This window comes from Aphelocoma coerulescens, chromosome 11 (assembly GCF_041296385.1).
Source record: "Aphelocoma coerulescens isolate FSJ_1873_10779 chromosome 11, UR_Acoe_1.0, whole genome shotgun sequence".
Lineage (NCBI taxonomy): Eukaryota > Metazoa > Chordata > Aves > Passeriformes > Corvidae > Aphelocoma > Aphelocoma coerulescens.
This window is the reverse complement of record NC_091025.1, coordinates 12,985,191-13,000,714: the sequence shown is the minus strand read 5'-3', so window position 1 is coordinate 13,000,714 and position 15,524 is coordinate 12,985,191. Positions and strand designations below refer to the sequence as shown.

Genomic DNA, 15,524 nt, shown 5'->3' with positions numbered 1-15,524 from the left:
ACACGGTATTTTTTTTCCAAAAGCATGGAAACGGGGAGGGAAAAATGTACAAACCAAAACAAGTGGATATACTTCTTGTGGGATCTGCACTACAGAAGAAATGCAGAGCAAGTCTCCCTCTCCCTAGAGGGTCTTTTTTCAAGAGGGAGAATAATAATAATGTAGTAATAATAAGCACTTATATAGCGCTTTACATTTTCAAAGCGCTGTGTAAACATCAACTAATGGGACACAGTAGAATAAGTAGTGTCTAAAATGAGTTTATGTACTGCATTATATTTTTCTATAAAGTGGCTGGGGCTGGTTTTAAAATTAATTCCCCCCACATTGATACTAGTGCAAATGAATCTTCTTTAAAGAAGTGTAACAAAAACATTTTTTTCATTAGTTACACTCCACAACCTTCATATTTCCAAATTTTGGCTCAAAGCAAGTTGTTTAGACAGTTTCATAGGTAGAAAATGCATTTTGTTTCATAAGAATAGGTGTGCTAACTCCTTAGGGTGATATATCAGTACACTTGTAGGCACATGCTAGTGTTTTCCAGGAGAAAGTCACATACAATATATGAAATATTTCATAAAAGGAAGTTTTTAAGAGAGAAACTGAGAAATACAGAGAGCTGGTACTATTGCTACCTTGTGGACAGACAAGCAAGGCAACCAGCACCTTCTCAGTAAGACACTGCACAGCAAGGAAAGAAGTCCCTATACTGGAACTAGAAGTCAAACATCACTTTCAGTTTTATACAACAGAGTTAACAGAAAAAGCAACTTCTATAATAGGGAAAATGAAACAAGCACAAAGCAAATCCAAATATTATGACCTGAACTACAATATTGGTGTTATACTTCACTTTCACCTATCCAGCATCTCACAGTGTTTAGTAAATTCACTCTACTCTCCAAGGCACAAATGTTATCATCTCTTTGCATATAACTGCAATAGAAAACATTGAGAGAGAAGGAGAAAAAAAATTGACACAGGCTCATTCTTCCTGAAGCCATGGCAGAGGCAGAAGAGAAGGCAGGAGGGGAAAAATCTGACTCCAAGTCTCTTCTAGTAGCCTGGAGTATCTTACTATTTTGCAAACTTTTCTTTATTATCAATAATTTGCTTTATAGCAAACCCAGGTGCTCCTGTCATGAACCACAGCCCAGCGTGCTACAGCATGTAAGCACAGAATGAAAAGGCTGCAAAGGACTGAAGAAACTGAGGAATGGTTTGGGTTTTTTCTCATATTCTCAGGCTAAGAATCAAATGCCAGTCAAAAATGGCATGCTGAATATATCTACCTTTAGGCATGCGCTTAACTGTAAGTATATGAGTAATCCCAATGGTTTCAGTTTTGGGGATTTTAATAGTTGTATGGTTTTCATAACTACAGGAAAAACCCTTTCCAACAAACTGCCAGTGTGACTCCCTGTTGTACTACACCACAATTACTGGAACATATTTGGTATTTCTCAAGAGGTTCAGATAATGAAGAATCCTCCAAATTTTCTATTAGCCCAAACTTAGGAATTCTGCATCAGGGAGTTAACAGCAGAACAGACAGTGTATGTTAGGTATTGCAAAAGAAAGAGAAAGAGAGGCAGAAATATTTATAAAATTTAAACTTTTTTTTTTAAGTAAGGTTGTTTGAGAGCCCAGACTGCAGCCCAACCAATGCTATTGCACAAGCATGCTGAGTTAAAGATCTGACTCTCCTGTATTCCTTTATAAGAGACAACATTTTTTCATAGTTTCACACCACAAAGTTTCCCCAAATCTGAACAAGATTAATAATAAATAGGAAAACACACAAGAAATCCATCTATTTTATTCTTTGATGTGCTATTGGTTTAACACTAAATCACAGGCTTCTACTAAAAACCCACATCATTAGCTACACTTACAAGGAAATGTTTTTTAAAAGCAAGGAAAGGTACAATGTTGTGGTTGCTTTGGGGTTTTTGTTTGTTGGTTTTTCTTCTTGGCAAACAACCAATTCTTTTACTTCATGTGACTAAAAATAAGCAAATGGGGGGAAGGGGGGAAGAAAGCAGGGGGAGGGGGGACCCTTCCTAACAGGGAATGCCATCAAAATTTGCTGCATCAGAAACATGCCAGTAAGAACACAAACAAGCACAAGGCACTGCCACAACTCTAGAGACCAGGCTGGCCACCAGCTTCAGGGGCCCAAGGACACCAGGTGCTTTGGGCAGCAGAGGTTTTGTCCTCCACAAAGCCACTACAACATTACAAGCCCAGGAACATGAGCCAGCCCAGGCAGGACATTCATGGACACGGTGCTATTTCAGTCAACCATAGTCAAAATTTGCCCCTAAGAAAACAGACTATAAAGTGGCCAAAAGGGCTGGAATTTACCATTGTATCTCCTGTCACCCAAGCACAGGAGACAGATCAGCCTCTGACAATGAACTGTCTGGCATTTAAGTACCAGGATTAGCACAAGCACCCACTTGGTGGTGCAGGCCCCATGGTGACACAGCCTATGGTGCAAGCTAAAAGCAGAATAACAAATCTCCCTTTCCCTTGAGATACATAACCTAATTTCTTAGCGGCATTATTTCTACTATGTTCGAATAGAGAAGAAAATGGTTCTCCAGCAATGCTGCCTCATGCAAGGCTGCTGACAGCAACTTCCACCAGCACAGGAACAGTGAAAGATGCCGGCCAAACTCTGGCCCGGGTGCCTTGTCCCTGCCTCACAGCAAGAGCCGTCTCCCTCTCTGCTTTGCATTCCTTTCAAAGCACGGCTGCCTGCTTGGCTGGGAGCCCCCATCCAGAGAGGGATGAGGAGCAGCATCCAGCCACTGGAGCAGCACAGTACAGAGCACTCCACAGCTCACACCTCTGCTGGGACATATGATTCTCCCAGGAATGGCAGAGAGCAGCAAGCACTTGTACAACTTGAGTCTGTTCTTCATAACTTTCAGTGAACTTCTTCAGGCTGTACTCATGTGGCTTTGCACCCTGTGCTTCACTACAGATTTGAGCACTTGCTTCAATAGCCATCATTTCTTGGACACATTTTCAGGGGGCTCACAACCTGCCTATCAGCCCCCTGCAAATACAGATACACACCCACTTCCCACGCAAGGGGCCACAGCCCAGCGTCCCCAGCAGAGGTTCTTCCCACAAAGGTTTGACCCAAAGCAGTGGAACTCAGGCACTGCCAAGAAGGCTTGCCTTGCCCTGCAACAACACACACCAGAGCTGTGCATGGCCAACAGAGCTACAGGGTTACTTTTCTGGTGAACTGGCAGGTAAAATTGGCTCCGAAGGAAGCTAGGAAGGCAGCAGGATAAGGATCCAGAAGCAGAAGAAGAACTAACCCCATTAGATGAACCCTCACCTAGAGCAGCAGTGGGCACAGCCGTGGGACTGGGCCAAGCAGCCAAGAGGCAAAGACAGTTTCATAGGCTGAGTGTAAGGTAATGGCAGCCTCAAACCATCCAGGATTCATCTCCATGCTCCCTTCCAGAGCAGTGTGTTTAACATATGCCAATTTGCAGACTGTATTTAATCCAGGACCTGGTGAGTGTTTTTCCAACATGGCAACATCAAATTAAGAAAATCTTCAAAAGAAAACAAACCTGTTGGGATGTCCCAATAAAAAAAAAATCAAAACACTCTCAAGCTTCCCAAGCTCCATGGTGGAAGAGATGCTATGGGAAGGGAAACAAAACTGCTAGAGGGACTCCACTGACATTTTCTTAGGCTACAGATATGTAGGAATCATCATGGCAGTTTCCTTGGTCCCATGGTTGGGCTATTTTTCCTTGAAGGCATCATCATCTGTGTGTAAATTAAAAATCAAGTTTTTGGTGGCTACCTCAAGAAAAGTTTTTATTAGGTGGTTTGAGGTTTGCTAGGAAACAAGAATTTATAGCTGGCATGTGTGCCACCCCCAGTGCTTGGACAAAAAGGCAGGGTGGAAGAGACCATGTGCAGCCAGGCAAGACACTGTTCTCCCAAATAAAACCTGCACAAACTATATTGCATTTTTAAACTATTCATTTAAAGGGAGTTTTCCAACAGCACTCTGAGGGACAGCATGAAGAAACAATTTTGCCTCCTTTTTTCTCAACACTGTGGGACAGAAGTTCTAGCAGCCCCTGCTCTGGAGGCAGCCAGGACCTCCAAAGCCACTGAAGACAACAGTTTCTCTACCTGCCTTTTTGTTTGCTTAAGTTTTGCACCACATTGGCTTTGCCCATGCCAATCAGACAGCAGCAGGTTTTAAGCCACTAGTCTGATGTCTTCAGCTGCGCCACTGACTGCTACAACAGACAGAACATTTCTTGGATGGCCGTGTGTGGGGATACAAAAACCTCATTTACAACTTGGCATCTCAAGGAGGACAGGGTGGTACAGCAGCAGGTGACAAATTAAAAGCTCATTTTTCTATGCACTTTCTTTGGAGCCACATTTTGAATACAGACCCACTGGAAAGGAAGAAAATCATAGCTCAGATGCCTCTTTATGAAAATATGCATTTTGTCTTTGGGAGAATTCCTGGTGCATGTGAGAGCAGCCAGCAAGCCCCATTTGTGAGAGATCTGCCTGCATAACACCAACAGCCCCACCACCAAAGCAGCATCGTTCTGCCAATTGCAGGGGGTTTGTTCCCCCAGGCCTCTGAGCAGCAGCTCCTGCTGCAGCCAGGGACACCCGGCTGTGCAGCCTGGCAGCTCTGCAGGCAGGGCCGGCAGCTCCCCCTCCACATCACCCTCGGGGCACTGCAAACCAGGCACACCGCGGCTCTGCCAAGCAGCTCTCAGGGGTGGGTTTTTTCAGACCCTCACCTTTAAATTCAAGCTTATTACTGAATTTACGTATATTGAGAAGAATGAAAACAGAAGCTCACTGTTAAGTGTTTATTTGAGACCAAAAAGAGTAATCAAAATAAATCAAATGGGAGTTCTAAAAAAAAAAAAAAAAAACCTCACTCATCTGTTATCAAGCAGGAAAGAAATTAAGAAAAAAGACACCCTTGAAATTATAGGAATCGGGTCAGTAGACTCATATACAAGCATTGAGCAAGACTCAGTACAAGATCCAAAGACAAGCACGCAGAGCTTCATTATAAAATGGCTCATAATGCTTTGTACCATACTCTTCAAGTATGCTCAGAATCAGACCAAAGCACTTCTTTACATTTAAAAAAAAGAGAAAAATCTTTGAGGCAACAACTTTTACACCCAGAGTTGCCTACTACAGTCCCCACAAAATATCCCTGCCAGAAACATACCATTTTTTTCCATGCAAGTCCAGTATAAACATAAATAAGGTGCAAGTCACACACAGCCCTCCTTCTTTACTTCCCCATCCCAGTATTTTCAATACTCTGCCACATCCCACATGCCCTCTGGGGGAACAGTCTGGTCAGTAAAAGCAAAGAAATTATGAAGGGCAAGGCATGCCATTTTCCTAGAAATAAAGGAGGCTGAGAGCAAATTACCCGACCGAAATGCATTCACAGAAATCAGCAATAAATAATACACAGTTTGGCATTACTATGTAATCCAGTATCTCTTTACTCATGTGAGTAATCTAATGAAGCAACAGAAATCTGAGTAATAGCTTGAATAAGTAAATTAAAACAAAGCTACATTTACCTATCAAACAAAATAGCCAGAATGCTGCTGCTTTGTCAGTACAGCAAGCAGGCTTGTACATCAGAAAAACTTCCTCGCATTTTGCAACCATGTTAATTGGCCCAACAAAAGATATTACCTATTCCTCTCAGTTTTCTCTTTCCTTTACAGAGGAGCACACATCATATACTATATGTACTTGTGTATATTCACATGGCAAATGTTGAAAGCCTACTTTTTCCAGTTACCACCCTTATCTCCCCTTCCCTCCAAAACCCTGAACAATTGCGAGTTCTCACAGTCCAAGTTCAGATGTTGCCATGATCCTAAAACAGTTGAAACTTCAAGAATTGATGACTGCAATCACACTTGTCCTTAAATATCTCTATATTAAACAGAAAACAACTATACACCACAACAAATGCACTCCTCCAGGCAGGAAAGCACTGACACTGTCTAGTACAAGCAGAAAAGCTATTTTGTTTAGGTCATTTACATGTCTAGTGTTTTCTTTTCTGTTTATGCATAATCACATGCTTTTCCATGGAGCTGGAGTTACTTTTCAGACCTGTTTCTTCTCTCAGTCTTTAAATTTAAACTTAAAAATAATATAGATACAGCTGCAGGTAAGTCAACCTCTGTACCAAAGCGTTGCACCTAATCATCAGGCACCCTCCATACACAAATGTCAGCAACAGACTTCCTGCTTTCCTTATTTTATTTTCTCTCTCTTCCACTTCCCAAAGTATGAAGTACAGCCTTCTACCGTGGTTTTCTCTCTACTTTCTTTTAGCTTTCCATTTTTTCAGGTAGGAAATTGAAAGAATGCAGAATCACAGTCACTTTCTCTCATGTAAATCTGTACCCGCTTACAGTGACAGATGTTAAACACAACCCAGGTCTCTTGGGTTTCCCAAGTGCCATCTAGGAGCTCCCACAGCCCTGCTACATCTTCTGCACCTTGAACCTTCCCAGTGCTCCCCTGGAAATCCTCCCAGAAGCAATCTCAGAGTCAGCAGAAGGAGCAGAAGACACTCTCTACAGCATTAGATACTAAATGACTACTCCCATCAAATCTCTTTGCTGCTCCTGCTCTTTCAATTGCAGTGTAAGAAATAAGGCCAAAATCCAACCCCCACCAAGGCCAGTAAGAAACACTACCACAAAAACAAGATAGAGCCTTCACCCTACGGCTGTAGAAGCCTACTCACAGCCTTCCAACACGAAGGGAAGGCTCAATTAACAGAGCTACTCAGAGAGCTTAGATGCATATTTAAACATACAACCCACCTCCAATTGCTGTCAAGAAGAAAAAAAAACTGTACTCACACTAAAGACAGATGCTTACCCAGCAAAAAAACTCCACCTCTGCCTCGCACCACTCCCTTTTTAAAGGGCATGGCAAGTCTGTCTTTATTAACATTACCCTCATTACCACTCAGCTGCCCACCATGTGAAGCAAGTTCCAGCAATCAGCAGGTGGATGCTTGGCCAACCTGTCTCAGTGGTAACCCAGAAAAACCTCATCTCAGCCAGGTGAGGATCATCAAGAAATGAACAGAGCTGCGAATTTAAGTACCGGCCCTGGTAGAGGGTACCTGGACCCCCACTCCAGTCTCTAAATTACCTATAGGCAAATACTTTGCAAACCCAGTAACAGCTTCTGTGAGTCCAATCGACTGAGTGGTTAAACTTGTACAGTCAGCAGGCAACCAAGGGAGGCATATATTTTAATGGTAGATGTAGAAACAAAGGAATTTTGATTAGCCTTGGGACTGGAGGGGGTAAAAATACTGGTTTAGGATTTTCCCAGGATATGCATATTAAGAACTTGTCTTTTTGCCCTCTGTGTAATTTTTTTTAATATTTGGAAAGCAGAATTAGGCCACATTTGACCAAACCTCCAGAGCCTAGCAGGAGCCAACAGAGACCAGAGTACAGCGACTTGTTAATTCTTGTACTTTTACTCATAACAGGATTTCACTAGTGAGCAACGCATTTTCTGCAATGCTATCAGAGGCTTAAACAAACTGTTTCTCTACAAGAAGGGATCTTTCCCTCTGCTTTGCTTTAAAACCTGAATGCATTGTTTACGTTCTCTAATATGAACTAGAAATAACTTCTGTGTAAAGAAACTCCAACTGTTACACTTCTGAAGCAGCCTTCGTTATCAGTGCCAGACTCAAGGAGTACATGACTGCGGGTGATGCTACAAAGAGAGACGAGATCAACCCTACTAGAAATTGCCCAGGAGAACACACAGGTAGGGTGGGTTTAAATGAGATCACGACTGAGATTATTTCACCTCCAGCATACCCAAGTGAGTCCTTCAGGTCTCCTGAGTGGCCTCTATCCAGCAAAGGAAACACTTCTCTGCCACAAAGGCTGCCTTGCATTTGTACTTGCCACACGGCTGCGGTAGCAATAAGTCCTTTACTGTTTGTTCAGCTCTTGAAAGTCCTGTAAAGCATTCACCATTCACCTGTCACACTGCACAAACTGAGCCCTTTGAAATGAAAATCTAAAAGTAACTGTGTTAGTCAACGGCTGCTTCTGCAACAAGAAGCGAGCCCGACACCAGCGCGAGCCTTCAGGCAGGTAATTCACTTCAACACGAGACCAGCAAACAACAGTATGTTTTATTTAATTAGGATGAACAGAAGAGATAAACCTCACAGCAGGGCAGGTAATGACAACATTTCAAAAATAATTCATGCCCAGGTAACAAAAGGGCAAATTTCAATTACATAAAAAAGCTAAAAAGTTGACTTAATACATCCAAGGGGGAAGAGGGAAAAAAATTAATAATTGTACTGCATATGATTAACAAGTGGCATTTACAAGCTCTACAAATTGGTCTTTCTGTTGCCTAATCTGTGGCTAGAAAGAAAAAGGTTTTCTTTCTAAGCAAATGCAAACAATATAATGAAGGTACTTATCACTAGATTCAGATGGGTATTGCAGTGCTATCTGAAGTAAGTCGTACTGTGGAAAGCTAATGCCATACACCAGCTCACAGTACCACAAGGAGGTCTGTGAGCCCGTTCCAAATGGCAGCACCCAGTTTCCAACCCCATCAGGTCCCTTTGTTTACATTTTTGGAAACAAACCATTGCAAGAGGTCGAAGCCTGAACCTTCTGTAGCTGGAAATGTCACAAGAGACCATTTAGTCTCTGCATATCCTTCTACTCCCCAGAATAATGTGACTCCAATAAGCCACCATAATTCACTGCTGCCCATATATATACATCTAGGTGTTGTCAAGAAGATGTAATACTCAAAACTCGCATCACCTTATTTGTCTAAGAGAAAAAGGAACTAGCTTCTCTCCATTTACTAATGGACATCAGGAAAGAAAATGCATGAGAATCTACTTCTGGGCTCTAAAAGTACATTAAATAAATGCACACAGAGTCAGAGCTGGTCCTCACTTGGCTCCAGCTCCCACCCACACTCTCCGAATCCATGTCCACCAACGCACACACACCAAAACCAGGCCCTCCCCTCCACTACCATTTGTCAGTGAAGATTTAGCAGGAGTCTCTAATAGGTTTTATATTAGTGGTATTTCATTTCTCCAGCACATTTACTAGGATACAAGGGAATATAATAGCCACGCTTTTTCAGAGGCATTTATGGAGAACATTGATGGAGTGATGAGGAGTTGATATAGGCATTTTATAAGACAGTTCAATTATTGTGGGTAATTAATAATCTTTTGTGTAAGAGAATATTATAACACATATGACACATGAGACCAGGAGATTACTTCTTTTTCCAAAAAAATGTGGTTTGCATTTTTCAAATGTTGTAATCATCTAAAACTGATTTCACAAATAGGAATTGGAAAGCAAGATAAAAATTAACCAATTCAATAAAAATAGCCAAGTAAACAATTACAAGTGCACTTATCCAAATAGAAGTAAATATTAATTCTACAGTATGAGAAAGTCTCGTCATTCACAAAGCCAGCAGGTGAGGTAGGGCTTTTAAAATGTTTACTGTAGTAATTGATCACTGGGTACCACCTCAAGCATTCAATTTAGTTAATTTAACCAAGCCGAAACCACTTACCCACGTTTAACCTAAAAGTTAATTTGGCACCAAACAATAGATAAAACCAAGCCAGAGCTGCATCTACGATAAGACAATCTGTATTTACACAAGCTTAACGCATCTACAAAACATCATTTTTATATCCAATTCAGAGGATGGCATGAACATCTGCTTTCACTTCAAGACATTAATTTTCAATTATTGAAGAAAAACAAAATAAATCCTGACAAATTACTAGTAACTGTAGAATCTTTTGTTACTCTATTAGTTTATAATAGTAATTTAGAAATCCTACAATTAACGTCCTACAAGAGGTCTCTGATTATTTTTTTTTGCATGTGTCATCTGAAGCAATTCAGCAGTGAATTATGTTCTTTAACTTGCACTGATTGTGCAAATATTTTTGAAGAAAAGAAATAGGAAGAATTCTCCAAGAGCCACTACTGTACAACGGTAGTTGTTCTTCTTCGATGGCTTTAGACATAGCATCACTAAAAATATGAGATTTCTATTTTCTTCCCATTCATATTTAAACCTTTTGTGTTACCTTTCCCACTCTTTTCAATTTTTGGCCACGTTTATTCGTTATATTCACTGAGACCAATGGGAACAGGCCGCAATTAAAAGGTGTTTGCACACAGGCAGGAGTTTCAATCAGTAAAACCAGTTAAATACCACCCAGATCCCATCCAGGAGAGTATACCAGAGGGAGAAAAAGGCAGGAAAATGGGACTTGTGGAGTTTAGGGGAGAATGCTGCTAGGCTTGTAGCAAAATACACAGGCAAAAATTAAAAACTGCAGGCTAATCCCTGAAGGCAGTGCTCGGAATACTGCATGGATTCAAACGCTCTCAGGGCACCAGCCCCACAATGAAACACCAACATCTCCAATTATTCCTAATCCCCCAAAAGCTACTCTTGATAAAGAACAATCAAGTGCATAATCTTATTTGATATGAGTTTTATCAATTTTAGCTGCTGCTTTCACTGTATCAATAAAATTCCACCGAAACTTGAATGAACTGTAAAATTAAAGGATAATCGCACAAGTCTCTTGTATTTGGCAATTATGGTTATACTTGTCAAAATTTAATTTGTAGAATGTACTGTTCCAGTACCTTCAGGTTCTTCTCTATCAACTGGGAAAAAAGGAAAATTATATCTTTAAGACAAGTATGAAAGACATTGTTACTTCCACAGTCAACTCTGTAACTGAGCTCCGACATTGTATAATTGACTTTGCAAGCAGAACAACAGCAATATAACAAAGAAAATGTCAGTGTTTTCACAGCGCTAATCTATAGCACTAGGAGGGCCTCCTGCTGTCAGCCAGAGCTGACAATACAATAGCTTTCAAAGGGATATTACCATCATGCTTTTATTCTTGACATCAATCAAGACAAAGAGAATCCTTTTCACAAGACATTCAAAATCAAACCTTTGTATGAGCAGATAGGTAAAACAGCATTCCTTTAAAGAAGATCATTCATAGCAATCAACTAATTGGAACTCAGCAAATGGTTGAAGTATTTTTATTTACTTTGCAGATAACGAAGTAATGAGCAACCCCCCTTTTCTCTTCTTGACTGACACAAATGAGGCAGGTAGGGTGTGAATCAAAAGTTTCTATCAGCAATTTTTGCCAACAGAAAGCAAAAAAATACGACAGCAATTCTGCAACTTCAAGCAGGATAACAAATCTAGAGTTAATTAGTGCATTCTTTTGCAAAACAGTTTGATTACCAACTAGCATGTTATGCACAAAATACCCCCGCAAGCTGACAGCAATTTGCAGAACTGTCAAATTCAGCAGCCAAAGTGCATCTGATGCTTAAAACCTTGTGCAAGTGCGAGCCCAGTCCCTACAAATGGCAGTCCCGTAATGCCTCAATTACAATTACATGGGACTGGAAACCCACGGGTTGCTGTTACCCGCATCTCAGCACTGCGCCTTCCAGAACCACCTCTAAGCATGAGAGGCTGCAGTTTGACCAAGGGGTAGTAGGAAGACATGCTTTCCTCAGCCCCCCAAGTGGACTGGGTACCCCCAGTCCCCACAGCAGCCAGCACTGAACAAACTATTAAGGACACCCGTGTTACTATCAGCCCCCACCACTAGTAATGGGGGACAAGACAGAGTGCTTCGACATTGACAGCTGTGTTATGTTCTGGGGTTCAGGTCCACGTGGTTTTAACAACACTGAGTAGGGTATAACTCTTCCTTAAAGAGAACTGAAAAAGCTCTCAGCAGTTGAGGTTACCAGCAACAGGGCAAGAGTCTGTGCTGAGGAAAATTACTTCTGTGGGCTTCATCTGTGACATGAAGTAAAGGCTTCAGAAGAGTATTTTACTCCATCACTGCTACCACCACACTGTCCCCTAAATGTTTATTTTGTAAACCAGCAAAGACTCAATACTCACACTTTTATTCCATTCTCATTGATCTGAAACCACCTTCCTTTAAACCAAGTAGAACATTGTCCCCAACCACCAGCTATAAGGTTATACCTTCAAGTTTGCACAAACTAATGGTCAAAACAAATCAGTGTATTGTATTGCAAATCATAAATCCCATGTCAGGGGGAAGCCCAGGGCTACTGCTGGAGTTACAGCTGGAGGAATTACTGTAAGTTTCTGCCAGGCTGAACCTGAGACCTGATAACACAGCACAGGGGCCACCTGACCTGCAGCTGTGCTGGCATCCACTTTGGGTTTGCTATCACTTCATTTTCAATAACGCGCATCTAAGACTTGTCAACATTCGATACTTCTGTCAAAGTCAATCACTTCTTTAAAGTCAGCATCACTCCCACTTTAAGTGCAGGCAACTTGCTTTTTGCATGCAGAATAATCCCTTTCATCACAGGCACAAGCTGATCCCATTTTAGTGCATAATCTTTCTGAATGAAAAAGGATACACAAATCTCAGTAGTGGTTAATAAATAGCAAAGCTCCTATACAAAGTGAAATAAAAGATGGAAAAGAGAAAAACATTAAATTATTTTAAGTCCTAAATGCCACACATATATCCACGTAATTTATGCTTGTTTTCGTCTCAGTTGAATTGGGAAACCTATGACCTCAGAGTGCCTTTATTTATTACATCTCAATTATTTCCATGGAAACGTGTACTGTGGCAATCTACTGGGTTGCCAGCTCCCTAGACCACAAAATGTATACAACGGACTTTTTAAAAGCAGAAGATATGGGTGAATAGAAAGAAAGGAAGAATTTTTTTATCCTACATGCACATATGAGCTGACTCCTATTATCCAGAATTTCACCCAGATTCAGCTCATTCTTAGACTCCCTGTTAGGCAGCTCAAGCTAAGACCTGTAATTTACATCCAGTTTATGCTGAAGCTGGAAACAACATTTTTTTTGTGCCTAGAGACCTCAGCAATATTTAGAATCTTTAAAAACTGGGCTTCACCCAGCTCACTGTTGCAAAGACCTTCTAGATATTTCTACATTACAGGGATAATGTTTCTCAGCTATGACTTGCCAGTAAGCTACCTGCTTCAATTCATAAAAGTGCTCTAGTAAATAGTAATCAGTTCTGTATTAGAATTAGAGTCAAAATTTCATTATGAAGTATCAACCACTTGCAAGAGATATTGCTGCCTAGAAAGTAATGAGGAAGAAAACAAAAGAGTAATAAATGGTAAATATCTAACATTGTATGTCACAAGATGTCAAGGTTTACTAACTGAGCTTCTAGAGCAAACACTGTTTGCACTGGCATAGAACTATTTCCTGAATGATAAATGTGACACTTTAGCACAGGAAAATATTTTAAACTCCAGAGGCCTGGCCACTAAGTGTGATCCCCTCATCCAAGAGAAGTCATGACCCAAGGCCTGCTCCACTGTTCTCAAACTGCGATTCTTTTAGTTTTAAACAATGTATTTCAGAGCATCCCCTAGAAATAGCTCTAACTCTGCCCTTTCTTCTGCCCACACACTGTAACATTCATCTACCAATTACTTCAGTAGCTCCTTTAGCAGATTGTCCGGGATTGCGGAGGGTCACAAAGCCACACTGCAAACCTGCCCCACAGCACCATGCTAAAAGGTGCTCGTAGTTTGGGGAAAAAATGATTAAGGGGCTTGTACAAAGATGAAGGACCGACTTTACAAAAACTTGATAAACATTTGAAGCACATACAACTTACATTGCAATCATCTGGTAAAGAATGGATATTTCACAAATAATATAAAATGGCCCTGGATGGGGTTTCAATTTGTTCTTTAGCTGGTCGATTAACTGCACGCTAATTTTAGCTACTCACGAGTTATTTAATTACAAAAGCTTTGGACTTTTTGTTTCATCTTCTGGGCATCCAAAGTTCTGATCCTTTTGTGTTTCTACAACAAAGCCTCCGGACCACTGAGTTTGCGACTTCTGCTTTGTGCAGAGGACAATAAAACCTTCCCCAACATCAGCTAACCTCCTCGTGGCTGGGAGCGAAAGGCTTCAGGAATCACGCCTTCCCTCTCGCACCCATTCACTTAAAAGTCAAAAAGCTGGCAAGGCGTGCAGTACGGCGCGGGGCTGGTCCCGGCCCTCCCTTTACGTTTCGCCAGCAGCTGTTTTCTTACGGAGGTGAGATTCTTACGGAGGAGATTTTAAACACCGCTTCGCGGGGCATGGAGAAGAATACGCACAGTTTAATGTCTAACCTTTACTCATATAGCCGTTACTAAATTTGGCCATTGTTTCTTCAAGCCCAAGCAAATTCTCAACCCCTATCTATCAAATTGGGTTTAATTCTCCCCTTCTTCCACCACCCTTACGCGCATTGGACAGCAGGCGCAAACAGACGGCGCTACTATTCCCAATCATAAAGGTACATTAATTTCGGGCTAACCGGCTAAAACCCGAGTGAGCTCATCCCTCCCTTCCCCGGCCCGCTGATGCGCCACCGCGCCCGACCATCACCGCGAAACTTTCCTCCCTCCCCGCCTCAACGATGCCACCGGCTTCTTTCATCAATTATCGCGACACGTGTCGCCGGCGAGTCTCGGCCGACACCGCGGTACCCACACAGCCCCGGAACGGACGGCGGGCGGGCGGATGCCCCGCGTGGGGAGACGCCGTCGGTTCCGGGGGGGTCTCCGCCACCACCGGCCCGTACCGGGGGGGGATTCGCAATCCCCGCCAAGCCGGGCCCCGGCCCTGATTGGCCGCGTCGCGGCGGCGGAGGCGGCGGCGGCTGCCCGGGGCCGGGCGGCGGCGGCGGCGGGGGCCGGCGGAGGATGCCTTACCTTTCACCGAGCGGGGCTTGGCTTGCTTCCTCCTGGACATGTCCGGGCGCCGTGGCTCGTCCTCCTTCTCCTCGTCTTCCTCCCGTCCCTTCCTTCTCTTCCTCTCCCTGCTTTCTCTCTCGCCCCCCCCGCCCCCCGCACCTCCAAACTTTGCGAGGCGAAGCGGCAGCAGCGGGATCGATTATTTGATTTTTCTCACTTCTTTCGCCTGTTGCAATGCGGCAAGTTCAGCTCCTCTTTCCACCCCCTCGGGCACCTTCCCCCGGGGAAAAAAAATTAAAAAAAAAAAAAGAAGAAAAGGAAAAAAAAAAAAAAAAGAAAAATCGCAGGCGCAACAGTTGCAATATTTTTTTTCCTTCTTGTTTTTTTTTTTGTTTGGGTTTTTGGTTTTTTTTTGTTCCTTCCTTCCCTCCCCCCCTTGGATGTGCAAATTCTACCGACGCAAAGCGAGCCCGGCCCGCGCCCCCACCCGCCTTTTTGTTCTCTTTAAAGTTTGCAGGCGCCCTGTGGCTCAGTCCGGCTCGCACTTTCGGAATAATATTTTTTTTTTAAAGGAAAAAGAAAAAAAAAAAAAAAGCAGCAGAGCCCTGTGCG

General features: G+C 42.4%; 1 protein-coding gene across 5 annotated transcripts in view; it reads right to left on the bottom strand.

Annotated features, from left to right (window-relative positions):
• Window positions 1-15,011, bottom strand: part of ZNF423 (zinc finger protein 423) — a 227,762-nt gene extending 212,751 nt beyond the window's left edge. For 3 of the 5 annotated variants that reach the window (XM_069026874.1, XM_069026875.1, XM_069026878.1), the window contains exon 1: window positions 14,931-15,011. In XM_069026874.1, the coding sequence (XP_068882975.1) occupies window positions 14,931-14,970 (40 nt within the window). In that variant the 5' untranslated portion in view covers window positions 14,971-15,011. Of the gene's footprint in view, window positions 1-6,935; window positions 6,983-14,930 lie in introns of those variants that run through there. The other 2 variants (XM_069026880.1, XM_069026876.1) reach the window with 2 other exon arrangements.
• Window positions 15,012-15,524: the final 513 nt, after the last annotated feature.